We start from the raw sequence: 27,540 nt of genomic DNA on the forward strand, positions 1-27,540 counted from the left end.
AGGTGAGTCAAGTGTTTACTACGATTGCGAATTTGGTTTTTAGTGAGGTGTGGACGGAAATATTGCAAGAATGGACAACGTGTTATTAAATTCCGTGAAATATTAATGAAATCACCTTCAAACAAACTACACGGAGATAAAATAATAAAATTACTTCTTTGGTTGGTAATGTAGAAGTGTAATAATTGCTTTTTTGCGAGTATTATGCAAATTATAGGTTTAATACTCACATTTTAAGGATATTTGAAGAATGAAGATTCGTTGCAACCAGTTATACAAGTATTTACTTTAATAGGACCACCAAGTGTCTAATTTAATCAAAACTTTACAAATAACTTAATTTTTAAATAAAATGTGTTCTTAAAATTGGTAATTTATAGTTTGATCAATGTTTTTTACTATTATTATGCTAATTATTTGTATAATACTTTCATTTTTAGGTTATTTCAATAGTAAGAACTGTTTGTAACTAGTATTAACTCTAAAAATGACCACCAGATGTCTGATTCACTCTAAGCAATGCAAAATACTCTAGAAAATTGTTTGCAACCAGTTATACATGTTTTTAGTTCCAAAATGCCCACCAGATGGCATATTAAACCACCCAACTACTTTTTTCCAATAAAAAGTGTCAAGTTGTCGCAATCATCTGAATAAAACTCGAACATTTGCTCGATTTATGAAATCTTTGCCGGCTGAAAACATCGGTGTAACTTTTCTCATCGTCTAAAACGAGCAAACTCGCTCAGTTCTTACGCCAACGCTTGTGTAATGCGTTGGAAAACGCGATTCGGATGACTTGAATGCATCGACGCGACGCCGTCGCAGCGTAATGTCATCATGTCATCGACTTCTTGCGCGGTCTACAGCCGCTGCGCGCTTATTGAATTATCAAACGAGGAGCAATCCTGTCAATGCACACGTTTGGCGATTGCCTATTTATAAATGCTATTCATGATTAGTCTGGCCTGTGTGCTTGAAATCACTGCAATAGACAAGTCGCTGCAGTAATAACATGCACGCAGACATGCAGAGAATGAAGTATTGAAGGCAGGATTCGAGGAAAGATGCGACAAAAGGAAATTGAATTGATATGAGCGGCGAGACGTGCGGCCGACGCAACGGTCGTTCATTAAACGGTTCTTAGATGTAATCCGCCGTTAAGTTTATTAGCATTGGCGATGCGTCGAGATGGCAATAACCGGCGTCATGATAAACACATTACTAACATAGAAATATTTAATTTTTTAGTAAATCTAAACAAAAATTAAAAAAAAAATTTTTTTCAAAAAATTTAACCAAATTTGTTAATTTTTGGCCGCTAGATGTCACCACTAGCAATTTAAACATGATTTTAACATTTTCGCAATTTTAATGTGCAAATATTTGCCTATAATACGTAATAGTGCATTAACATTTGTACTTTGCGTATTCCGACCGCTCTGTAATTGATTCGGTAATAGATTTTATTGATTGTGGAGCGCAACGCGCATTATTATCGGCGGGCGATGTGCGCGCAAAATTCAAATTCGCGTCGACGTAACCGTGCGACGACCTAAGCGGCGCGCTGCGAAATGGTGAATTATGAATTTTAATTAGCCACGAACACACACCTAAAATATTCGCAAAGCGCTATTGTGTCAACCGGTGTCGTTGATGAACGATCTGCGCTTCACTTTCACTACCAGTTGCTCTTAGCCCACGTGCTGAATGCAAAACAAGCGAAAAAGACAAAAACAACAAAAACGCTGTTGTTAATTGTGAGATTACCGTATAGAAGTTCAAGTTTTTTATGGGTTAACATCAAATAGAACATAAGAGACATTAAAAGCATGCGTTACGAGTAATAAACTACAGGTAAACTCCTTTCACTGTTTGGAGAATGTTTTGTAAAAGGTTAGAGCTCAAAATTTGTGTTTAAAAGTGTTTTTGTTGTTAAAACTTCAAATTAAAACAAAAATTGGAAAAATTGTTTTATGCAACCCAAATTACATATTGTGTTGTATAATTGGTTGCATATGTAGCTATTTTTATTATTTTTTAAATTATTTGCTTAAAATGTAATAAAATTACACTTAAACTTAATTTTAATCGAATATTTTAACATTTTAAGGACTTGCATCATTCTATCACGATGAGAAAATATTTATTAATTGATAATTTAATGTGATGCATATATTAACCCATTTTGCACTGCGTTTATGACTCTAACCAAATAAAATTCAATAAAAATCAAAGTCATATTAATATTTCATTAATTTATGCACAATATCATCGCGTGATATTATTTTGATTAATGAATGTTTAGTCCGTGTCGGTCACCAAATCACCAATCACCAAATGTGTTTTAAGTCCAGCTGCGCTCAATGCAACTAAGTAAATATGCAAATTGTAGGCTTTTGTGATGTATCTCTTGATTGGCTCTTGGTTTTTGATTGTGTCGCGCGGTCGCCTCGCCTATTCGTCTGGGATTCGCGTGAAACGCGCAAAGTGGAGCAAGTTCAACACGTTTTTATGGATTTTTAACGCGGCTGCGACCTTCACGTCCGATGAATGCGATTTAAACTGATCGAATTTTGATGCAAACTGACCGAAAACGAAAATTGATCTGGAAGTGATTGAAAGTTGTCAAAATTGTAAATTATTGATCGAAGACTATACAATTATTACTTGAAACATTGAAAATTTGACACTGAACTAGAAATTTTGCATTTTTTTAAATAATTTGAGTTTATAAATAAATAATAAAGTGTTTTTTTATCGTTTTATTATAATAACTAGCTTTTGTCCGCGACTTGGTCCCGGTAGTGTTTAATAAAAATGTAATTCCTTTTTACTCTCTTGTTCTTGACAATAGTATGTGTCAATTCTATCAATAAGATTCGCAATTTTATTTTAAAGGAATTAAATATATAAAGAATTGCTAATAATGCACTTCAGCGCGCCATCTCGGATTCAACTATTTAACTATAACTATGATTGAATCTCAATGCCAAATTTTATCCTATAGAAAAAGGCGGTTTTTAGGGTTTTCCCGGCAATTATTCAAATTTATCTAGCCGTAAAAACCATCCTTGGACTTGGACAAACATTTAAAAAAAAGAATTGACCAAATTGATCTATGCGTTGTTGAGTTATGCGCATACCAACAGATTTTACAATTCATTTTAATATAATGGATAAAGTAAAAATTTTAAAAATGTGAAATATTTTTATGCAAACGAGTTAAACACGAGCATTTAAATATAATAATATTATAATAACGTGTTTGCATGCGTTTAAAATGCGCCGTACTCATTAATCACACTAATTATTGACAACCACCTCGTTACAACTTGAAGGAATGCAAAAAAATCAATTAAACCCAAATAATCACCTAAACATCGCGCGTAATCACTTGTTGTCGTAATTAATTCCAACGAAAAGTGCCAAAAATCATTATAAAAATATTATTTACGTTAATTAACGCTGTGCGTGCCCAAACAAACATAATTACCGGCGTAACATTACGAGCATATATTTACATGCATCATAAATTAAAAAGTATTTGCGTAGCGCACGCAAAATAACTATTTGAACTTAAATATAGAAATTGTTTGTTTATTTATTTATTTAATATATATTTGGTGTTATTGTTAGAATTTAAAGAAACATAACCTCGCTTCTATGCTTTACTCATGCGGAATGCGCTGCGAGATGAATGCGTTATGCAAAAATTCACATAACACTGCGTTTGTACCTTGCGGAGCATAAAAATCGATGAACGCTTGACATTTAGCTGATGAAAAATGCGGAGAGGAGTCAGCAGGCTAAAACATACACAAACATAAACACGAACGGAGACGTGTGGCGTGGATTTCTTAAGTTTGAGATGTTTTTAAATAGCTAATAATGATGAGTGTTTTTTTGCATGTACATCTTGTCTTCCTGGTTAAATAACAAATATCAAGGTTTAAAGCTGAGATTTTTAATTTTAACACTTGCAAAATAAGAGTATTCTATTCTCTTTTATTTTTTATAAATAACTAGCTGTTGCCCGCGACTTCGTCCTGGTAGTGTTTAATATAAATGTAATTCGTTTTTACTCTCTTGTTCAAGACATAGTATGTGTCAATTCTATCAATAAGATTTGCAATTTTATTTTAAAGCAATTAATTATATAATAAATTGATAATAATGCACTTCAGCGCGCCATCTCGGATTCAACTATTTAACTATAACTATGTTTAAATCTCAATGCCTATTTTTATCTTATAGAAAAGGGCTGTCTTTAGGATTTTCCCGGCAATTATTCGATTTTTTCTTGCTGTAAAAACCATCCTTGGACTTTAACGAACATTAAAAAAAAAGAATTGGCCAAATTGATCCAGGCGTTGTTGAGTTATGCGCTTACCAACAGATTTTGCGCTTTATTTTTATATTATAGATATATATTTCTTGAAGCAATTTTTAAGTCAACAAAAAATAAAAATTAGGTTTTTATTGAAATTATTTTCAGAGTTATTGGCAATTAAACAAGTAAATCTATGAAAATATTAAAATTTCCCTGTTTGACTAAAAATCTATAAATACATTTTTATTCGGTTACCATAGTGACAGATTCCATTAGATATAAAAGCATGAAATTTTCATGTGCTGAAAAATATCGGCGTCTAGTTTCTAACAAATCATTTATTTTTAAATTATAGTTTAAAAAAATGAAAACGTGTACAATATCCCCATTTAATCAAAATATAATAAATATTCCAAGTGAAACTAGCAGAACTCAATTAGAATTAATTCATGACATAATATTAGACACTTACAAATTGAATTTCTATGCTCCGCGTGCAACGCGCCGGGAAAACTGAAGGGAAATGGCTGAAAACACCTCGACATGAAAATTCCTCGCTTGCACCTCATTGAAATGTCAATAACACATCCTTGAAGGCTGTACACATTTAAACTTGGATGCAATTTCCGGTTCGTAGAACTCTAACAAGTGCAAAAATGCGTTTCAACTTTTCACATCAATATAAACTAAAATTTTCATTAAATATTTCAGGAAAAATAAAACAAAAATATTTTTCACTCGCTGAATACATGGAATAAATAGAATAATTGAATTGAATTTTACGTTGGACACCAGATGGGAGCGGCACATTTGATTGTCCACATCGAGCGCAATAAAAAAAGTGTGCGCACTCAAGTGGTTAGTCATAGTCGCGCAATAGGTATATTATTTACTGCAAGTACCTAGACCTACGTAATGCGCGCAGGAGTGAGTGCATAAGTGCAAATCAGCTAAATTACGAAACGGGCGAAACTATTCAATGTCGCAATTTGAATTTCTCGCATTCAGAAGTTGTAAATCAACCTGCCAATTACTACAAATCCAAAAAAACTAAATTTATATCAACATAACCTAAAAAACTACGTTTAAACATACATAACCTCAATAATATTAAAATTTACTTACATTTCTCTTTAAAGTAATAAATTATTTCATTTTTATGTGTATACTGCTTCCTTTTTAGACAAAACAATAGTTTATTAAGACGTCATGCTAATAAAACTTACCAAACATGGCTGAAGAAGATGTTAAACATTCCTAACCTTAAAAACCAAACAATTTCAACGCCTACTTTATCTAAAAATCATAATAAAACATAAATAAACGCAATAAATTAAATTCATTGCCACTTACGTAAAAAATCTAAAAGCAATTACTCTCGCCGATTGAAGAAATGAAGAGTGTGCTTTCACGTTCAATCGTTACGTTTCATTGCATAAACTTGATCAAACCGATTAAGTGCTTTCGTTATTAGACTATACATACATTTAAAATATGCCCGCGCGTTGATTCAATGGAATGTAGTTCCGACGACGCCGACACTTTTATAACCTAACTTATTCAGCTCCATGTGACACGCTCCATCTAACCTCAAGAATGCGTAATACGCATGGTCAGTTAATAAGCTTATACCTTATACCTGATGATGTCAATATTGATGGCTGGATTGAATTTTCGGCGGTTATGTTAATTTCGGTGGCGTTTACTATTGAATTCTTTATTATGCGAACGCATTACATTACGCGTTACGCGCGCCGGCGATGTTATGAGAGCACGCCGAGAAAAGAGCTTTTTTCGAGTCGGACGTGCGAGAACGCCGAGACCACACCGGCCAACACCGCCTTTTTTTAAACTTTCACTCGCGCCCGCGAGACACAAGCAACTTGAGCATTGATTAAACATTCAAGTATGTAAGTACAATGTACTCTGCAGTGTGTTACATTTATAACAAGTTTGAAAGAAGTTATTTTTAGAACAAAACAAAAACTAGGGGAAGATTGGTTGACCAATCAGAGGGCCGGATGATACTTACACAGACGTAAAATATGCGGACCCCTTGTTTGTTGTCATGGCAACACCAAACAAACGTCACTCGTTGCACTCCAGCGACACATTCAAACATCACTAGAATATAATAATTATACAGAGGTTAAAAAGAGAACGTTGATTTGAAATACACAAAATCAAAACAAATTTTAATTAAAAAGAGATGAACTGAGTTGTTTGTGACATATGAACTCCCATGTGATGTGAGTTTGCGCAAAACACGCGGCAGTCAAAAAAGTTAAATTGCATTCGAAGTTTGGCAAACGAATTGCACAACCATCTCTTTCACACAGCACGATGCATTGCATGAATGTGCGCGAATTTAAGATGCTCCCAATTTAATCTGCAGCGCGATATGGTAAGTGATCAACATTCAAACATTCAAACATTCAAACTCAAACTCGAAATCTTCGAATACACATTTCAAAAGTTACTTTTGCTTGTATTTCTCAACCGCCATGCGAATTAAGTAAGCGATTCGATGGTTTTGGTGCGATGCGTTGTGAAAACTCGAACGAGAACTTAAAAAAAAACGAAAAGTTAAGTAATATCAAATCAATATCAACATATGACTAATAAATCATTCATTTTTATTATTTTTTTAGTTGGTATGCGTTATATTTTATTTTGTGGCTTTTTTTGGTGGATATTTATTACATTTGGATGGTTTTAAAAGGTTTATCAAATATTTACGAATGAAATATTTCGTGGTTTATGAATTTTGAAGAATTTCACGTCAATCATTTGGCTTCATTGATCCCAAGCGGCATGTGCATCGATCATGATCGAGTTGCGTTAGTCGCTCGCTCGCCGGAGATTTAATTAGAAAAGGTGAAATGAAAAGTGGACGTCCTTGAAGGACGCTGTCGCCGACGTTGCTCCGAATCCTCCGAAAACTCACAAACATCGAATGAAAAAACAACAAGAACCAGACGAAGTGGATTCGAGATGATGATGAGTGCGAGAAGAAGTCGGACTGGTACGACTGGCACACTGAACGAACTTTTATATTAATGCTGCTACCTAGGTACCAAAATAACTGTGTTATAACTCTTGAAATGTTCATCGGGAGATCACGAAAAGACGATTACCGAACGCGCGTTGTTCAAACGACCAAAAACCAGATACGGGAGATTAATAATCGGACACCATTAATCATTCCAAAGCGCTGAACAGATATTTTTGTGTTCTACAACTTCACAAGCGCAACTGCAGTTACAAACCCCGCCAAAACCAGCAAATAAACAACATGATGGAAGCTGTTGCGATGCGAAAACAACTTTATGACAACTATTACTACGCGTATCAACATTGGCAGAATGTAGAAATGCAAGTGATAATTAATTACGACCATATCTTGCACTTTTCACTACATATTTGGTTATATGTCATTAATTTTACTAATATTTTAGGTTATTTAGGTTATGCATGGCCATAAAACTTTTCTCTTAATAAGTTTACATTTCACTTTAAATAGTGCTTTAAATGATTTGAATCTGTTTGAAATTGTAATACTCTGTATAAATCTAGACTTATCTTGTATTGTTAATGTTAATATCGCTGGCTTGGCTGGGCTAGCGCTGGACGTTCTCGAAATGATCAATATGCATGAGTAAAATTCACTTTCACTGTAAGTACGCACGCTGCGCGGCCCGTGCGTCCACGCCTTCAGCCATCGCATGTCTGGGCACTTCAAAAATTCAACGATTTCAATCTGTAATCACTTTAATACTTTTTTTTTATAAAAATCTGATATCTGTATGCAAGAGACTAGATTTTTTAAGGTTAGTTTTTTGTATTATTGGTTGCCTATATATTGTAAGTGGGATCAAGTTGAATAGAGTTGAAATTCGAGTGAAAAAATGAACGCAATCGGAATATTTATTAAGATTTATTGTTGAATTCGTAGTAATGAACGATAAATATTTATTTAAAAGACAATCGTGTTGTGATATACATACTAAATAAAACTATTGTATATATTTAGTTTTTGCAGAAAGAAAATGTAACATTTAATTTATATTGATTTATTATTTTAACTCTTCAATGTGAAATTAAATGCGTTAACGATAATTTGCTATTCCACGACTTCGCAAACATTGTATTATAGGCAAATTAACTTGTCGAAACCACTTCAATGTGTTTGAACTATCGAACGCAAATGAAGCGTAAGTACATCCACTTTGTTAAGGTTTATGGTTTAACTAGTTAATTAACTAATACAAACTAATATGTCAGTTATTGTTGTTGTTGATGTATTCTCAATCATACGTTGTATTCTACCGCAATCTCTGACTTTATGTTTAGCCTTGTTGCTAAACAAAAACAAACCGATAAAAATTTAATACATTTTAATCATGCTAGTGCCATCTACCGACTATTTTTCTAACCACAATTTAAAACGATTTACCGCGCTACCCGCGTTTAGTAACTTCTTATAACCTTAGATTAATTTTCAAGACTTAAAACGCTTTAAAATATAATAAAGAAAATGTTTGCAGCTTATTTACTCCGAGAACATAAAAGCAGGCTGTGTGAAATTTTATCTTCAAGCGATACTACAATACATCATTCTATTAACATCCTGTAAGTTAACTTTTTTAAGTTTGACTTTGTTTATCTTTAAGGTTATCATACATGATTATAATAAATCTGTTTTATCTTTCTTATGCTATGTTCTTAATAAATAAACAATATAGTAAATTATGCATTCCATGTAGCTTTAGTAAATTAGTAAATGTATTCCTATGAATATTTATACAGGTTTGTACATCTTTGGGAAGAAGAGCCCTCATTAGCTGCTTTGCTTTTGCACTCCCCTGATGAAGCAATAAAAAAACTCAATGAACATTTACAGGCCGTGCAGGATGAAATACAAGTGCAACTTTCAGAGTTGGAAACAAATCCTGGGAGACTGCAGCTGTTAATAGACAATTGCAACAGTTTTAAGGGCAAAATTCATTTGAGAGTGTATGATTTGCACTTTTGTACTGAATTAAACCGACATGAATTTCCCAAGTGTGAGGAATCATCATATCTGCAAATATCAGGTGGGTAAATATATTTTTATTGAATAAAAATGCCTAACACTAAAACATAATTTAAAATTTTGTTCAGTTATAATTTGTTTCGTGTTATGCAACCAAGTATACACGAAACAAACAAAAGTATTATTTTGTTTAAATTAAGTTTTATAATTTTTAATTAGGAACTGTTACGAGAATCTCAGCTGTAAAGCTGCTACGATACAAAAGGGACTACATATGCCTGAAATGTAAAGCTTCTGCAACGATAACGGCCGCGTATGAGACGAAATATCGAATAATTGCGCCGCGTCGCTGCTCAAACGAGAATTGCAATAGTACACAAATGAAAGAAGTCGATGAAAACCAACCATTATACTGCCGAGACTACCAGGAGATTAAAATTCAAGTTTGTATCAAAGTTATTAGTTCCGGATAGTTCCATATATAATTTGTTCCTAGGAGGATTTAACACGTTTAGGGTCCGGCGTTGTGCCACACTCGATGTGGGTAACTTTAGAGGATGATTTAGCAGATATCTGCAAACCGGGCGACTCTGTCACAGTTTGGTAAATATTTGTACATTGTCCAAGACTTGCATATTACTAATAACTGCATCCAAAAGCGGAATAGTTAAACGTCGCTGGGGTCCTCCAGTGAAGGGAAAACGCGTCGAAGTCACACTCGCATTACAAGCACACCACGTCACAATTAACAACATCCCCGACTTTGGTATTGGACCGCGAGCACGCCGCACCAACTTCGAAAGTTTCTGGCGAACGCGTCGCGAAGACGAACTACGCGGACGGGACGTAATCCTGCGGTCATTCTCGCCGGAGGTGAGAAAATGTCGAATCAGAAAGTTAAATCTACGAGTATTGAATGATGGTGATTGCAGATTCACGGACTCTACTTGGTAAAACTAGCTGTGGCGGTTGTCCTGGCCGGTGGCATTGGGGGTGGGGGCGTAAGCGGGTCACAGACGCGCGTCCAGCCTCATCTGTTGCTGGTGGGCGATCCCGGCACCGGCAAATCACAATTACTACGACAAGCAGCTAAGGTTATTCCACGATCTGTATGCACCACAGGAATCGGATCCACGTCGGCCGGACTCACGGTCACCGCAATAATGGTAATTACAGCGTGCCACAATAGGAACATATTACAACCAAGCTTTTGTTCTTTAAAATTAAAAACCCCAGCAATAATAGTTAAAATGTAATGTGGGTAATCTATGTTGTGATCTGTTTTGGTTGAAAATTTCATTAGGAAGATGGCGAATGGCAACTGGAAGCGGGTGCACTCGTGTTATCCGACGGCGGCATCTGCTGCATCGATGAGTTCCACACGATGCGCGAACACGACAGAACCAGCATCCACGAAGCAATGGAACAGCAATCAATCAGCGTCGCCAAAGTAAGCACTCCATCATTTTTTTACCATTACAAGTCACAATTCATCCACAACAACATAAATTTCCTTAAAAACACTGCACATTCAAGTGTAAATACTTTATTGTGCAATTTCTATTCACTTGGCATTCACAACGCAGTGAATTTAAAAGTTTTTCAGAGTAACTGTAAACATTTGTTGCTTGTTATATTCGCAACGCTGCCGCGAGGCGTTTTTATCTCCCGTGACCGTATTTTTTCTGTTTGCGCAGGCAAGTATTGTGTGTAAATTAAACACGCGCTGCTCTATCCTGGCGGCGGCGAATCCACAGGGCCCGCTCGACGGCAGCCAAACGCTTTCGTGTAATATTGCGCTCGCCAGTCCGCTATTGAGTCGTTTCGACCTTATCCTTACACTCAAGGACACCGTTGACGAAGTACGCGACGCGCGCGTTGCTGATTTTATCCTTCGCAGGTACGGTCCTAAGCCTGACACAGCCGTTGCCAAAGAGATTTGGAGCTTGGACACGTTGAAAGTAAGTAGAGCGTCATAAAACAAAACTTAATACAGTTTACACCACACTTAGTTTATTTTCCACTAGGATTACTATTTGGAAATACGCAAGCGCAGACCTTGCCTAACGCCAAAAGTGACTCCCATCCTGAATGCATATTATCAGTATCGTAGAAAAAGGAAGTTCAGGAACGAAGCACGTACAACTGTTCGGTTATTGGATAGTTTGGTACGTTTATCGAAAGCACACGCTAAGTTAATGTATCGCGACGAGGTTAATATTGTTGATGCTGTAATGGCGATAGCGTTACTTGAAGCATCCGTAGTGCTAGATTCACCGGACGTTGGAACGATGTTCGATCCGCAGATTGAGTTTCCCGAAGATCCAACCGAGTGGTATAAACGTGTTGAAGGCATCATTTTTGACAAGCTGCACTTGGATATTACCCAGTTTGCTGACTCAGTTGACATCCACGAGTGTACAACTCGATTGGATACGGTGGACTTTGAATGTTCGGAAAATATTGCGGAGAATTCTGCGCGAATTGAAAATAAGCCGAGGTTGCGAAATGAACAACATGTTCAAGATGAATCAGAGTGTCAGTCTACTCAAGGTATAGTGGATCACTTCGCGGGAAGAAATGATAACACATTTGCTGGTCCGCCTGGCGTTTTTGTTCAAGCGGATGCAAACGAAGTCGAGTGCAATACAACCCGCAATGCCAACATGAACATATTTGCGCCGCTTGATGATTTCGACGACCAAGACTTGGAGTTTTAAATCCAGCCGCGAATGGCACGAAAAGCGGGGGAGATGCAGCATACGTTACCATTTCATGCATTTTTATGAGCTGCTCATGAATATCCAGGGGAATGTCTGTGAAAATGTTATCATATTGTTTGACACGTGGCTAATTAATGCGTCACATTAATTTCACTCTTGTTGTGCAACGCCAACGAAGCCATTTTGATATATGACATTCATTTGCTAAGATTTCCTGTTCATTTTCTTGTTTGTGATTTGTTTTCAACCCACAGTCGCGTGAGATAAATTTGCGTTTAATTTATATTTCCAGGGCCGCATTCCATGCTTTGATTTAGATAGTTGTAAAGGTCTTAAATTGTTTCCGAGTGTAAAGTGCAGCATCAAGAGATATTTTCGTACTCTGTGCGCATGTGAACGCGACATGCGGCCGATGTCAACTGCGAACTTCGCTGAAGTTACAACTGCATTAACGCCATTACCCGCGGCACACTGGAAAGTTAACGTTTTGTGCAAACTTTTGTTTTGTCTACGTTTAAGTACCGCGTGAAAACTCCGCGTTGATTTATTGTAGACGTTGCGGGTGATGCGTTTCAAGCAGCTTTCATAAATTGGCTTTGATTGAAACGAATTTTTGCACTTTCCTATGTAAATACTAAGTATAATACAAAATGGTTGCCAGAGTAACCTTTTATTACCGCACCTGGCAATAAAATAACTATTTTGTGTGATTATACTTATTCACTTATTTTGTGTCATGCCAAAAATGAAAATATCAACGCAAACGATGACTGATACTTAGATTGTGTGTCGCATTGCTGTCGTGCGTTTAAGCGATTCCATATGTTAAACAGTTTATGCATCTGCAGTATCAGCGTGCCTAAAATTCACCGGCTGCAATTTATTGCACAATGATCGCATAAAACTGGTTGAAATATACGGATTATGTAAATGCACCAGTTGCAAGTCGCGCAGATTTCATAATCTGCATATTATCTTCAGAATTCAACTTATTTAGTTAATATTATGTCGCCATGTTGAGTTTTCTTGATTGTCAAAAGTTTTCATCATTAAAATTCACTCTTGAGTCTAAACCAGACGAATATTTAATGATATTGTAATGTATTATTTAGTTTCTGTATAATTACTAACGCCAACAAATGTAAATTCAATCGAATGACATTTTTATATGAAAATTATGCATTTGTGAACAATTGGACCGACAAAAAGGTGTTTGCATCCTGTAACCTTGGTTCTAAGTGTGATCAATGACCTAAAATTCCCACCGACGCCATTTTTGACTAAATATAACCAAAGTTTTGCTATGTAATGTAATTTTTATGCATTTTTTCGGGGAAAAACTAAGATAATTCAAGAAATATCAAATTTTCCTTCATGCACCGCATGCTATAATGTCTTGAAACACAATTGCAACTCGTTTGGCTTGTTTGTCATGCTTGAAACTTGGGCGCAACTTTTGTCTACTTGATTTACCGAGATTTATATAGCCTGCAAGAATGGCTGAGGCGGAAATTTGTGTGTGCACCGAGTGTGAACGAAATATGAGATTGTGCGGGTGTTCAAGCATAGAGAGCGCGTGAGTGTATCACGTTTTGCACTGGGAAACGTGCGCAATCGATGCACGCCCGTCGATGATGTGCGGATGAGCGTCGCGTTTTCGTTTTCCGCGTGCCGCAGTCTGCGAACGTTCGCCGCCGCGTTGACCACGCGAGATTTCCATCAAAATATAAAATCAAAAACAAAAATTACGTAAACTCCCCAAAGAATATTATATAACCCACAAAGTAATTTGATTAAAGTGCGCACTTTAAATTACACAACCTTAAAAATGACTAATATAAGATTTCCCCGCGGAAGATAAAATAAGTTAATCAGAATTTTGATTGCGTGCGCGCGTGTATCTTCCACATTTCATCCCCTGCCGACTACCTGTAGCCACCCCCAAACCATGCCCGTGATATATAAACCCGTGCGGTGCATTGCTTCACGTCATTCATGTCAACCACAGCGTCATGCGGTGGAGTTTTCAAAAACTTCAAAATAAAATCAAGCCACTTGCGGAAAATGTGACTCAACAGTTCGCGGGTGTAAATGTTGTGTGTTGGTAGAGGATGTCGAGGATAATAGTAATGTTAGTGATGGTTATGGGGTTGTGGTGTGTGGTGAAAGCGGTGGAATCGAATGACACGTGGACTTTATTGGAGCGTGGTGCGGGTAACGTCAGTGAAGAGGTGCAAGAGTATAATTTACCCGAATTGATCAAACGCTTTGAGATGCTGTATCCGATTGAGGAGTGGATGGCAGCCGGATATTTCACCAGAGATTATCTGACGATCGTCAATCCGCATTGGTTGCGTTTTGCGCCGAGACCGAAATGGCAGCATTATGCGTTGGCGATCAGTTATATGGTTATTATGTTTGTGGGAGTTACTGGGAACTTTCTTGTTATTTATTTATTTGCAAGGTGAATATTAAACAAAAAATATTTTATATTTATGTAGATTTTGTGATAGTTAAGTGATTTTAAATTTGTCAATTTATTTTGGGCAATTTTTGTTTACTTTCGGAAAAAATATTTTTTATTAAAAAGTCTTCGTAACATTCTTGAAAATATCTCTATTAAATTGCATGTTGATTGATTAAGTAGTTTCCGCGTGAAAGCGTAACAAACAAACTGATTTTCATATTTAACCTCAAATATAAAGATAATTTATTGAAAATTTGAATTTTTTTGACAGAATATTAGTTTTTTGAGGTTAAAAACAATAATTTTCCGACTTTTACTCACTTTTCATCAAATAAACTAAAATTTCTACTCAATAATTTAATAATAACACTAAAATATTAATAATTACATCATATTTTCTCATTTTTTCTTCTTAAAAAATAAAATTACCAAAATCTTAAACTTTTGAACCATTTAATATGATAAGCACACTTTTAGACACACTCTATGCACAGTTATATAAAACCCTTTTATGTGCACGTCCTTAGCATGCACTTTTTACCCTTTGTCGACGTTTAGCAAGCAAGAAAATTGATGCAATTCACTTGAGCCAACTCCAGCTTCCAACCCGCTGCATGTTACTCACTGTCAAGCACACGTGACGACAAGTTATACACACTTCAGCTTGCATCCAACCACATTATATTCTTCCTTTGAAGTTTGCAGCGAAATTGCTGCAAATGTCGTAAATTAATGTAATTACGCACAATACACGCACAAATTAACTGCGGCAGCGCAACCCAATTGACAAATTCACGCGTTTAACGTTTAATTTCGTGTGAATGCAGTTGCATACCATAAAAAATGAAAAAAACAAATAGTGCATCATTAAACTGACGCAATCAATCGGAATTACCGGCCCACTTACGCTGCAATTAATTACTAGTTAGTGCACATTGTAAAAACATACCTACATATTTGCTCTGCACTGTTATAAATTAATAGAAATTAATTATTACTATTAATGGAGATGATTGAATTCACTCGAATAATAAAAGATAATAAAATTAACTTGTTTACGAATTGGTGCATTAGTCATGCATAATAATGCGACAATAAAAGAAAAGTTGGTGAAATCAATCAAGAAAAATGTTTTTCTCCAATATGCTTTCTTCATAATTCAAAACTTTTATAAATTCACATTGTTATTTAAATTATCCTGTCTAAAATGAATATTTCCACGTGCATTTGACATTTTTTCGATTTTATTTTCTCTCGTGCTGATTCTTCACTTCACCCAACTCAATTTTTCATGTTCATTCGTCTATAATACGAGTACGTAACTTCCATTTCTAAGATTTGTCCTTTCCAGAGATTAAAAACCTTTTTTCATTTTTTTATTTTTTAATTTTTTATTCAACTTTATAAACCTCATCCTACATAATGGTATTGTTCGTCCCTCTAAATGCACTCAATTTAACTTTTGCTATTACAAGATAGTAAATACAGATTAATGCAGTAACAGCTGCGTTTACTCTAAATTCCAAAATGAAGCCGTCAACTTTAACGATGCGTGTGTTGTGTGTGTTGCAGATGTAAAGCACTGCGCACACCTGCCAACATTCTCGTCATCAGTCTCGCCTGCAGCGACCTGCTGATGATGCTCAAGATGCCCATCTTCATCTACAACAGCCTCCACCTAGGTCCAGCCCTAGGCGACAAAGGTAAACCTAGCCACGTGCACATAACCTCAAATAAGTCTGAAATTAGTGTGTTTGTTAAAGCGTGTCGTTTGTATGGTTTTGTCGGTGGTCTCAGCGGCACGTGTTCAATCTGTACAATCACCGCCATCTCTCTGGACCGTTTCTACGTAGTCAAATATCCGCTTAAGAATCGTTTCTCTTCACAACGAGCGAAACTCTGCGTATCTTTCTCCTGGTTATACGCTGGGTCATTTTCTATCATCCCACTGCTTGATATTGGATACGGACGTTATGTACCTGAAGGATTCCTCACTTCCTGCAGTTTTGATTATCTTACTGATAATAATTCCGCGAAGTCTTTTATTTGGGTTTTTAGCTTTGGAGCTTTCGTCCTGCCGATTACACTGATAACATTTTTTTATTCTTCTATTCTACGTGTAGTGGTTCAGAAGAAACCTGTTCCCGGCAAGCAGCGTTTGACAGGACGTGAATCACAACGACATATGAAAGTCGAAGATAAGAGGAAACAAGAACTGCGTGTTACAGCGGTGGTTTTCAGTGTGATTGTTGTGTGGTTTCTAGCGTGGACACCTTATGCAATAATAGCACTTTTGGGTATCTGTGGACAAAATGATATCATCTATCCGTTGAGTTCAATGATACCTGCGTTGTTTTGTAAATCCGCTGCGTGTTGTGATCCGTTTATTTACGCCCTGACTCATCCGAAGTTCAAAAGTGAACTTGAGAAACTTTGTTGTCGGAAAGCAAGAGTTCGCAGGACATTCACCGCACGTAGTACTTATACAAGTACACATGGTGATGTTTCACATGTGGAGTCTAGTATAATGGCGGATGATGGTCCCAATAATGTCACAGGTACCAAAACGAAGTATTGGTGGAATAAACCGGGGTTTAATGTGCATTCAAGCAGTTTAAAGACACTTTCCAGGGGATTCAGTCAGCGGAGGAGGTCGAGTTCTTCTACAATTCAAAAAGCGCAACTGTGTGAAGATGGCGTTGAAGTGTTTGTGTTGAATAACCTAAAAGAACGCGAGGAGTATATGTAGGCGATGTTGACTATACCAGCTTGTTGGTAAATCATTTGAGTGGATAACACGAGGACTTTAATGTGATTTGATGTGATGTTTAAACATATACAGGGAGATGGGCTGAGAAATGATATTTATGGCAACGAATATGTGTTGTAGATCATTGTTGTCCTTAAATGTATTTTTGTACGCTGTGTGAAGTAGTGTATACAAAATAAATGTTTTTATCCCTTATTATAAAATTATATCAATTATTTTGACAGGGAAATCTATTAATCTATAAAAATAAATCGCAAAATTTGTTGGTAAGCGCATAACTCAACAACGGTTTGACCAATTTGGCCAATTCTTTTTTTAAAATGTTTGTTAATGTCCAAGGATGGTTTTTACGGCGAGAAAAATTCGAATAATTGCCGGGAAAACCCTAAAGAAAGAAAAAACAAAAAACAATTATTTTGGGATGCTCGTATACAGTTTATTAACAATTAATTATTACAATAATGCACATGGCATTAAAACAAGAAACAAGATAACAATTTAAAGTGAAGACGCATTGGTCGATGTCGATAATAACATACTTGTTTTGAATTATTAACCAGTGAGAGGAAGGCTACCAAAAATGGATGAAAGGTTTAAAAGGCCTGTTAGCAATCCGAAAACTACAGCCAAAATGGATCCAAGTGGTCCAAGGCCTTGAAAAACTGATAGAATTGCTCCAAGTCCTCCAAGGGCCGATCCTGGGGTGGTTGAGACGGATGGATCAGTACTGGCTGCATCATTAGATGGTACTACACTTGACAGCACGTCACCAACAATAGGAACATTGCCCGCAAGGTTTGTCAAAATTCCCAGCGGATCGCCTCCTAGGTTCCCTAGTTCATTAGCCTATTCAAAAGAAATGTTATTTTAATTTAAAACAAATACTATGATTTGCAAATTAAACATATTATTGTTAACAATATATTTTGAACTTACTTGAGCTCCGTAGATAACGGCGAAGAGGGCCAGAGCAATGGTAAGTTTGAATGCCATTTTGTTGATTGGTGTCTTGACTGGTTGGTCGGTGGATGTCAGTAAACTGATGATTGTAGTCAGTATCATGCCAGTTTTTATACAACTTTTTTTTTAAATTTTTACCATGAGCAGAGATTAAAGGATGTGTCTGAAATACGTCAAAACTTAACATTTACGTTAATATTTTAATGTTTTAACAAGATTTAGATATGATTATATTTTTAACTTATTCTTAAATTGTGCGTCAAACTGGGGCTTTTGTAAAATAAAATATTATTGGGTTTATACTAACGTAAATCTTCAAAATGTACTCGTATACGTGAATGTATTTAATAAGCTCGGAATTGACGTATGTAGATATTGAAAAAGATTAAAATTTTGCCTTCAAAAGGTGGATGTAATTTTGTATTTAATTGTTTGTTTCTTAAAGGATATTACATCTGGACTTTAGATTAGTGTTCTTCATATCATGAATCAGTTTTTTTTTATGCAAAACTATTATAAATGTGTATTTTATATTTTAAAGTTTCATAAAATATTAAATTCATTAACATTTGCAACCGAAACAAATCTAATGAGAGAATTTTAATTTATTTTTTTATTTTTTTAGTTTTTTTTATGACATTGATTGCTTTTATAATTGGTGCGAATATTTTGAAAATATAATACAATATCTATAATATAAAAATGAATCGCAAAATCTGTTGGTAAGCGCATAACTCAACAACGCCTAGGCCAATTTGGCTAATTCTTTTTTTTAAAATGTTCGTTAATGTTCAAGCATGGTTTTTACGGCGAGAAAAATTTGAATAATTGCCGGGAAAACCCTAAAGGCAGCCCTTTTCTATAGGATAAAAGTTGCCATTGAGATTCAATCATAGTTATAGTTAAATATGTAGTTGAATCCAAGGTGGCGCGCTGAAGTGCATTATTAGCAATTCTATATATAATTAATTTCTTTACAATAAAATTGCGACTCTTATTTATAGAATTGACACATACTATGTCTAGAACAAGAGAGTAAAAACGAATTACATTTTTATTAAACACTACCAGGACGAAGTCGTGGGCGAAAGTCAGTTGATTCTAAATTTTATTAACGATTAGTGTAATCCCTACTAATATTATAAATGCAATAGTCCTGATGTTTGTTACACTTTCACGAAAAAACTACTTAACAGATCATCATGAAAATTTGTACACATATTCTTAGTGGTCCCCGAATGGTTATAGGCTACTTTTTATTTAATAAAAAAATTATTTTTTAAATAAAATTAAGCAATTGTTTAGCCAATAATACCTCTGCATCTAGCCAAGCAATGAAATATACATTCTTTCTATCAATCCGTTTCAACTATGTATAATGATTTCAAATATTTCTTTGATGGATTCAACGCGAGTGAAGCCGCGGGTTAAAGCTAGTGTGTAATAAACTGAAATGATAAGTACATAAGATAATCTCAATAAAAAATGTCGAATTATTTAGATGCTCGTATATAGTTTATTAAGAATTAATCATTACAATTGTGCAAATGGCAGAAAAACAAGGAAAAACGATGACTTAAACATTTGATAGATCTACTCAGATACCACCCACACCCGAGGTTGCACCCTTCAAAGCAGCCAACAGGCTTTCCAATATGGCGAGTACTGGGGCTATTAAATTTAAGAGGTCATCAAGACCACCAAGTGGAGAAGTACTGGCTGCGGTGGTTGAGACGGATGAATCGGTACTGGCTGGTGTAGATGATGACGCCTGGCCACCACCAAGAGGAAGATCACCCAGAAGATTAGTCAAAGGAGTAGCCTATTCAAAAGAAATATTATTTTAATTTACACAAATTCAATGATTTGCAAATTGCTAAACATATTATTGCTACCAATATATTTTGAACTTACTTGGGCTGCGTAGATAACGGCGAAGAGGGCCAGAGCAATGGTAAGTTTGAATGCCATTTTGTTGATTGGTTTTTTGACTGGTTGGTCGGTGAATGTCAGTAAACTGATGATTGTAGTCAGTATCATCCCAGTTTTTATACAACTTTTTTTCTTATTTTTGCCATGAGCAGAGATTAAAGGATGTGTCTGAAATACGTCAAGACTTAACATTTACATTAATATTTTAATGATTACATCAACATTGAGATAACATAAACTTTTTGTTTTTTTGCTTAAATCATGCGTCAAATAAGTATATTTAAAAGGTAAAAGTATTATTTATATCAGACAAGTAGAAAATATTTTATTTTGAAGTAATTCTATGATATCTATTCTTAAAACATGTCAAAATGTAATTCTTGTTATTTTATATTTGTAATAAAGTCATTAGCATTCATTTTCTGTTAGTTTTTAAGACTTTTATAAAATAATTTGTTGCAATTTACGTTAATTTTGAAAATTATTACAGAATCCAATATTATTAAATATCTAATGTTTATTTTATATGTAAGAGTGAAGAAAATGAACAAGAAAACTTCATATCATTTAAATTTTTATTTTCTTTTCTTTTAATTGTGAATTAATGAGAATTATATAACCACACATTGATAAACATTTGAAAATATAGCATAAAAATCTCTGTCACTGAATTTATCTTATAAAATATAATAAATAAAACACAAATATTAACTAGCAACAAATATTTTCAAAAAAAAGTTTCAAAATTAGGTTTTTAATTAAATTAAAACATGGTTTTACACTAAGTGATAATGCAGATTACTTAATTCTTTAAGACTATACTTAAAATCGTTTTCATTTTTATCACTATGTAACTAGAGCTTATTTATTAACTTTATTTATTTAATCAATCAAATGTTATGCAAATAGTATCATAATCAAATTAATTATAACCTAAAAAAAAAGTAAAAATTGCAATTTGAACGCAAATCAAACACTTCCAGAGGAAAATAGCGTTAAGTCATTGTAATACCCAAAAATTAAAACCCTAATCCTCAAGATTAGCAAGATTTACAAAACGTCCTTTATTAAAAATTATTTTTTTATTTACACTTAATCTTTAAATCCTAAAATAACAAGGCATTACAAAAAGATATAAATATTTCTTAAAACATGTTGGGTATCACATGCAACTTCCACCATGAATGGAAAGCTCATCGTGTTGGTGGCGCTCATAGCCATCGCCTCGTCACAAAGCGTAAGTCCACATATATCATAACATTCCTCTCTACTTAAATTAAAAAATTTAAAAAAAAATTTAATAGATACCAGGTTTATCAGATGCCGCAAATTTACTCGAACTGCCCAACAATGGCCTGTCTCAACTCCTCAACACATTATCCGATGTTATCAGCCAACTCCTAGACACCATCATTCTCCTCCTGGTAACCCTATTGCGACCACTCTTCATAGCAGAACCCATTGTGGTGGATGTCCCTGGATTGGGTCAAGTTAAAGGATTAGAAAAGAAATACGAATCAGACCCATCCAATGTCTTCTACTCCTTCAAAGGTATACCATATGCTGAATCAACACCAAGATTTAATGTCTCCCAAAAAAAGCAACCGTGGAATGGTGTTCATGATGGCACCATTGAAGGCAAAGTCTGCCCACAATTCACTGGCCAGATATTCTACACTGGTCAAATCAGTGAGGATTGTCTACTCTTAACAGTAACCACCCCAGTAAATCCTAAGAATTTCACAACTCCTGCCCCAGTACTTGTTTTTGTCCATGGAGGTTTCTATGCAATTGGATCCTCACGTACCGCATGGTATGATCCGGAATTACTTGTTCAGGAAGGTCTTGTTGTGGTTAACCTACAATATCGTCTGAGTATCTTCGGGTACGTCACTGATGGTAACATAATCCCCAAGAATCTTGGTCTGAAGGATATCCGATTGGCTCTTAAATGGGTAAAGGATAACATTGCTGCATTTGGAGGTGATCCCAATAAGGTTACCATTCATGGTGAGTCCGCTGGTGCAATGGCAGTATCTGCTATTTACCAATCGACCAGGACCAGGCATTTATGTGATGGTATCTTCATGCAATCTGGTAATATCATCACTCCGTTCGCAATGAACAAGAACCCTCCACTGGCTTTCAGTAGGATTGTCAACTCGACCAGATGTGCAATCACAGCTTTATCAACTCCTCAACAACAAGTTGATTGTCTTAGACAACTGTCAATGGCCGAGTTGAGTTTGAATGCTGGGGTTTTGCTTATTACTGAAGATATTATGAATGCTGGAGTTATTAATGGTGGTGTTGCTGCTTTGGTCATGGAAGACGCTAGTGATTCTGAAGCTATTATCATTGAAAAACCTGTAGAGCAGTTGTTTGCTGGTGATATCCCTAAAGATAAACCTATTCTGATGACCATCACTAGTGAAGAGATGTTTACATTCGAAGGAGCTTTGAATGTCCTCCGTGGAAGGAGTAACGCTGGTTTGGTACCTATGGGTATGGCAGCTAGTGATCCCAATGAAGTTGGTAAGCTGATTAAGATTGAATATGCCGGAAGTGAAGCTGAATGGGATTTCGTGTATCAAGATGTTTACACAAGTGTAAGTTGGTTAAATATTACAATAATCTACAGAGAATGATTTTTATTTATTTATTTATTTATTTATTTGTTTAGTATGGTAGTGATGTTATCTTCAACTTCCCATCGCGTCTCTATGCTCATACAGCCGCACCTAACCTCAATCCCAACGTAGGAATTTACTTTATGCAATTCTCTGATGCTAGTGTTATTAGTTTGCTCAATGATGGTCAATCTAAGGTTGGTCATGCTGGTGATCTCATGCATACATGGAAGATCCAGGCTGTTACCTTTGATGCTACTAGGAAGCTGTTGTACTCAGAGAATGACGTTAAAAGACGCAACCAGTTGAACAGACTCATTGCCAACTTCGTCAAATACGGGTATGCAACTCTCCTTACTTTTTATTGCAAATTATATTATTAATTGTGTTGAATTATAGAAACCCAACACCAGCACCTGAACTATTGTTGGATAACCTCGACTGGCCCCAGGTCAGCGATCCAAATCTCATGAATTACCTGGACTTTACTTCTGATGGTTTGAATGTTTTGCAAGAGCCCAAGAATGAACACTACCAGTTCTGGATCAATACTTATGCCAACTATGGTAATCCTACCATTGGGTTGTAATCATTTTTAGATACAAAGTTTGTTGTTGGTTAAAACTAATAATAATAAAACTGTCAATTGTTTACAATATTTTTATTTACCCACAACTTTTTTATTGCCAAATATGTAATAAAAGCAATCAACCTTGTTTAAATAATATAAAAGTACACTTTAACATGTTTCAAAAGTCATTTTTACTATTTTTACCATGGTTGGAAAGTTGTTTTTTGTTATTTTTGCATTTTTTGTTGTTAAATCTCACCAAAATGTAAGTAAATCAATTTTAATCTCTGTGCATTAATAAAACATATTTTTTAATAAACATATTCTATTAGTTATTAGATTTATCACTTGTGGATGTACCTGAAGTAGGTTTAATCAAAGGTTTAGTAAAATACTTTGAAACCAACAAATCACAAGTCTATTATCAGTACAAAGGCATACCATATGCTGAACCCCCAGAAAGGTTTACTATCTCCCAAGTTAAAGAACCATGGTTGGGTATACATGATGGTACAGTTGAAGGTAACGTCTGCCCACAATCAACAGGTGATTTATCCTACACTGGTCAATTTAGTGAAGATTGCCTTGTGTTAACTGTAACCACACCACTAAACCCCAATAATTTTACGTGTACTAATACCACTACTAGTAATATTCCTGTACTTGTTTTTGTCCATGGTGGGTTTTATGCCTTTGGATCAGCGGAAACCAAATGGTATGACCCGGAATTGTTAGTTCAGGAAAATATCCTTGTGGTACAGATACAATACCGTCTCAGTGCCTTTGGTTACATCACAGATGGAAAAATAATTCCTAAAAACATTGGTTTGAAAGATATTCGCTTAGCTCTACAATGGGTAAAGAAGAACATTGGTTCCTTTGGAGGTGATTCTAATATGATTACAATTCATGGTGAATCTGCTGGTGCTATGGCACTTTCAGCCATATATCAATCTCCACGTACTTCTCATCTTTGTAATAATATCATCATGCAGTCGGGGAATATCATAAGTCCCTTGGCGATGAATAAAAACCCTAAACAGGCGTTTCACACATTATTAATGAATACCAGATGTGCAATAACAGCTGTTTTGCCTGTTCAATATCAAGTTGAATGTCTTAAACAGCTTACAATATCAGAATTAAATCTGGATGATGGTGAATTGTTATTGTTTCAAGACATTGATAACACAGGTGTTATAAATGGTATTGTTGCGGCTTTGGTTATGGAAGATGAAAATGATCCGGATGCGATAATCATCAAATCGCCTTTGAATCAATTGCAAAATAAAAATTTACCAGAAAATAAATCTGTGTTAATTAGTATAACAAGTGAAGAAGCATTTACTTTTGAGGCGTCGTTACATTTTCTCAGAGGAAAGCCTAATGCTGGTTTAGTACCATTGGGTATGGTAGCTAATGATCCTGATGATGTAGGTAGGAGAATTAAGGAGGAATATGCAGGGAGTGAAGCAGGTTGGAATACTGCAAATATTTCAGCGTATAGTAATGTAAAATTATTAATAATTAAATTTTTATGGTTTATTTTAATGTTTTGATTGTTTTCAGTATATTAGTGATGTAATATTTAATGTCCCATCGCGTTATTACGCCAAAATGGCGGCGGGTGTTGTTGATGATCAACATGGAGTGTATTTTATGCAATTTTCATACACCAGTATTATAGGATTGCTTAATGATGGAGAGAAAAGAGTGGGACATGCTGATGATCTTGCTTACACATGGAAACAAGAGGCTGTTTCACATGAAACCATTAAAAAGAACTTTTATTTGGCTAAAGACATCAAAAAACGCAATCAATTGAATAGAATTATCTCAAATTTTGTTAAATATGGGTAAACTCTTTTAAATATGTTTTAATTGTATTTATTGTTATTATATTGTTGCAGTAATCCAACTCCAGTGCCTGAACCACTTTTAGACAACATTTCTTGGCCCAAAATAAGCGATTCTGACAATATGAGTTATTTATACTTTGGAAATGAATTACTTGTGAAACAAAATCCAAAAAATCAACATTTTCAATTTTGGATGGACAGATATGAACAAGATGGCAATCCTACTATAGGATTATGATTGAAATAACATTTATTATTAGTCAACAATATTTTATTGCTGTACAGGTATGTTAAGACATATTGCTTAAAAGGGAAGCAAGTAGATTTCCCAGAGTTTGCAACAACCCAAACAACACATTTAATAGTGATAATATTGGGTTAGTTGCTGCGTTGCTGCTGTTATTGTTGCCTAACATATCATCGATTCCACTGAAGTCGCCCTCTGACAACCAGGACAAAAGATTCGCCAATGGTTCAGGGATAGATAATGCGTCTGCAGTAAAACCTAAAAGTGTTAAAATTCGAAGGATGCTTAACAATTCAGACAGATCAATAGAAGTTTCAGTGGATGATTCAGTTGTTATTGTTGTTTCTTCAGTTGAATTAGGTGTAGAAGATATTAGTTCATCAGATTCTCCAGAATCTGAAGAATCTGATTCATCACTACCGCTATCGTCAGTAATTAATTCAATAATATCATCGGATATAGATGGAGCGGACTAAAAAATAAATCAAATGAACAATAAACCAAAGTAAAAAATGTGAAAATTAATTACCTGACTTTCGATAATGAATCCACAAGTCAAAACCAAAAACAATGCTAATTTTACTGCTTTCATGTTGTTAAACAATTCGTTAAATTGTTAAAATAAATCTGTTAACGTGTTCCCTTTTACCTTCAACTTATAAATACCTGAATCCTAATACTTATCATCACATATAAAAGTCTATATTTGTTTATATTTAATACATGACGTGCGTATTTTTAACATTAAAATTCCTTTAACAATAAACAATATAATATAATATAATCCAAATCTTACAAAATAAATAAAAAATAAAAGAATATGATTTACAACTCAAAATTTAACGATTTTTATTTGAGATTTACAATTTTTAACAAATTAATAAAATTTGGCACTGAACCAATCAAACAACACAGTAAAAACAGGCTCAACAACAAATAAATTAGCAAGGGTTTTCAATAGAACATAAATGAGGGTTACGAGGCCTTGCATTGGATTACTACTGGAAACAAGAAGATTGCTCAACAATGTATTGATAATACCTAAGTTGCCTGAAATGATAGGAATCAAAATAGGTCCGATTATAACTTGGCCAAGGAGTGTGTTAAGACTGATAGATTGCCATGACGGAGGAACACCCGGAACAAAACCAAACAGTGCAAACGATGCTAATTGATTCAGACCAGCGATGTCAATGGGTGGTAGTGCCGCAGGTGTGAGCGATGGGGCATTAATCGGGATGATATTAGCAGATCCAGACTAAGAAACAAAAAATTTTAATAATATTAGCTTTAAACTTTAAATCATTTTTTCTATTTTCACCTTTAAAGCCAATGCCGTGATTAAAGTACTTTAGTCACGGGTTTTAGTCACGAGGTGGAGCATGCGCATGCGCATTTCCCTTCAGTGCACATTTCTCAGTTAAATTGCGAGTAAATTTCAAAGATTTAAAGTAAAAAGTTTAAATACAAAAACTTAACGTGGAAATTAAGTGAAAGTAGAAAAATAGCGTAAGCATCACGTGGCAAAACGTTGTTAAACAAAAACTCAAAACAGACAAAAACTCCCATTTAACCACTTGATACTTAATATACTATACTAAATAAAAATTACCTGACTTTGGAAAGCAAGTCCAAAGAGTACAAGCAAAAATGTGTTTCTTGCAGCTGCCATCTTGATATGAAATTAAATTCAAGATTGAGAAAATGGTAAAAAACTGCAAGGATTTATAACGCTTTCCAGAGCGTGCAAATGATTAGTATTATTATGGATTAAAACAAAAAACAAATGACGCAGATTGACTTAAGTCATAAGAACTGCTATATCTAGCTTAAGTAATATAATATAAATAACATAAATAAAGTAAGCATATATTTTTTTAAATTAATGTTTATCATATAATCTATTTAGAAGAGGTTTAGTTTTGAGGTTTTGTTAATAAAAATCCATTATTTGCTTTATATTTTTGATTAAACTTAAGTTTTTATACAAAAGTATATAAATTATTTCATAAA

General features: G+C 34.9%; 6 protein-coding genes and 1 long non-coding RNA gene across 8 annotated transcripts; 4 read left to right on the forward strand and 3 right to left on the reverse strand.

Moving 5' to 3' along the window:
• Window positions 1-8,832: 8,832 nt before the first annotated feature.
• On the forward strand, window positions 8,833-13,266 carry LOC135790531 (DNA helicase MCM9-like). Of its 2 annotated transcripts, none has more exons than XM_065300763.1 (9): window positions 8,833-8,965; window positions 9,143-9,429; window positions 9,588-9,811; window positions 9,865-9,971; window positions 10,028-10,241; window positions 10,301-10,534; window positions 10,672-10,818; window positions 11,066-11,329; window positions 11,396-13,266. In XM_065300763.1, the coding sequence occupies exons 1-9, from the start codon at window positions 8,871-8,873 to the stop codon at window positions 12,086-12,088; spliced, it is 2,265 nt and encodes a 754-aa protein (XP_065156835.1). In that variant the 5' UTR covers window positions 8,833-8,870; the 3' UTR covers window positions 12,089-13,266. The 2 variants fall into 2 exon arrangements, with proteins under 2 accessions (XP_065156835.1, XP_065156836.1); XM_065300764.1 differs by having other exon boundaries at window positions 9,868-9,971.
• Window positions 13,267-13,572: 306 nt separating this feature from the next.
• On the forward strand, window positions 13,573-17,497 carry LOC135790533 (opsin, blue-sensitive-like). Its single transcript, XM_065300767.1, has 3 exons — window positions 13,573-14,555; window positions 16,131-16,261; window positions 16,322-17,497. Exons 1-3 carry the CDS (start codon window positions 14,203-14,205, stop codon window positions 17,305-17,307), a joined length of 1,470 nt encoding a protein of 489 aa, XP_065156839.1. The 5' UTR covers window positions 13,573-14,202; the 3' UTR covers window positions 17,308-17,497.
• Window positions 17,498-17,739: 242 nt separating this feature from the next.
• On the reverse strand, window positions 17,740-18,404 carry LOC135790534 (uncharacterized). Its single transcript, XM_065300768.1, has 2 exons — window positions 18,265-18,404; window positions 17,740-18,174 (listed from the first exon to the last, which is right to left on the reverse strand). The coding sequence occupies exons 1-2, from the start codon at window positions 18,388-18,390 to the stop codon at window positions 17,881-17,883; spliced, it is 420 nt and encodes a 139-aa protein (XP_065156840.1). The 5' UTR covers window positions 18,391-18,404; the 3' UTR covers window positions 17,740-17,880.
• Window positions 18,405-19,781: 1,377 nt separating this feature from the next.
• Window positions 19,782-20,351, reverse strand: LOC135790535 (uncharacterized). Its single transcript, XM_065300769.1, has 2 exons — window positions 20,203-20,351; window positions 19,782-20,110 (listed from the first exon to the last, which is right to left on the reverse strand). The coding sequence occupies exons 1-2, from the start codon at window positions 20,326-20,328 to the stop codon at window positions 19,886-19,888; spliced, it is 351 nt and encodes a 116-aa protein (XP_065156841.1). The 5' UTR covers window positions 20,329-20,351; the 3' UTR covers window positions 19,782-19,885.
• A 969-nt stretch (window positions 20,352-21,320) lies between these two features.
• LOC135790532 (juvenile hormone esterase-like) lies at window positions 21,321-23,506 on the forward strand. The gene is made up of 4 exons (XM_065300766.1): window positions 21,321-21,457; window positions 21,525-22,829; window positions 22,904-23,190; window positions 23,250-23,506. The coding sequence occupies exons 1-4, from the start codon at window positions 21,401-21,403 to the stop codon at window positions 23,437-23,439; spliced, it is 1,839 nt and encodes a 612-aa protein (XP_065156838.1). The 5' UTR covers window positions 21,321-21,400; the 3' UTR covers window positions 23,440-23,506.
• Window positions 23,507-23,626: 120 nt separating this feature from the next.
• Window positions 23,627-25,518, forward strand: LOC135790880 (juvenile hormone esterase-like). The gene is made up of 4 exons (XM_065301166.1): window positions 23,627-23,686; window positions 23,754-24,932; window positions 24,991-25,277; window positions 25,332-25,518. Exons 1-4 carry the CDS (start codon window positions 23,627-23,629, stop codon window positions 25,516-25,518), a joined length of 1,713 nt encoding a protein of 570 aa, XP_065157238.1.
• Window positions 25,519-26,351: 833 nt separating this feature from the next.
• LOC135790537 (uncharacterized) lies at window positions 26,352-27,312 on the reverse strand. The gene is made up of 2 exons (XR_010547807.1): window positions 27,140-27,312; window positions 26,352-26,785 (listed from the first exon to the last, which is right to left on the reverse strand). It is a non-coding gene; the product is annotated as an uncharacterized lncRNA (long non-coding RNA).
• Between the last annotated feature and the right edge of the window lie 228 nt (window positions 27,313-27,540).

Source organism: Atheta coriaria, unplaced genomic scaffold, assembly GCF_025399875.1.
Source record: "Atheta coriaria isolate IRGN ID8LTWV9N9 unplaced genomic scaffold, Caltech_Dcor_3.1 hic_scaffold_4_pilon, whole genome shotgun sequence".
Lineage (NCBI taxonomy): Eukaryota > Metazoa > Arthropoda > Insecta > Coleoptera > Staphylinidae > Dalotia > Dalotia coriaria.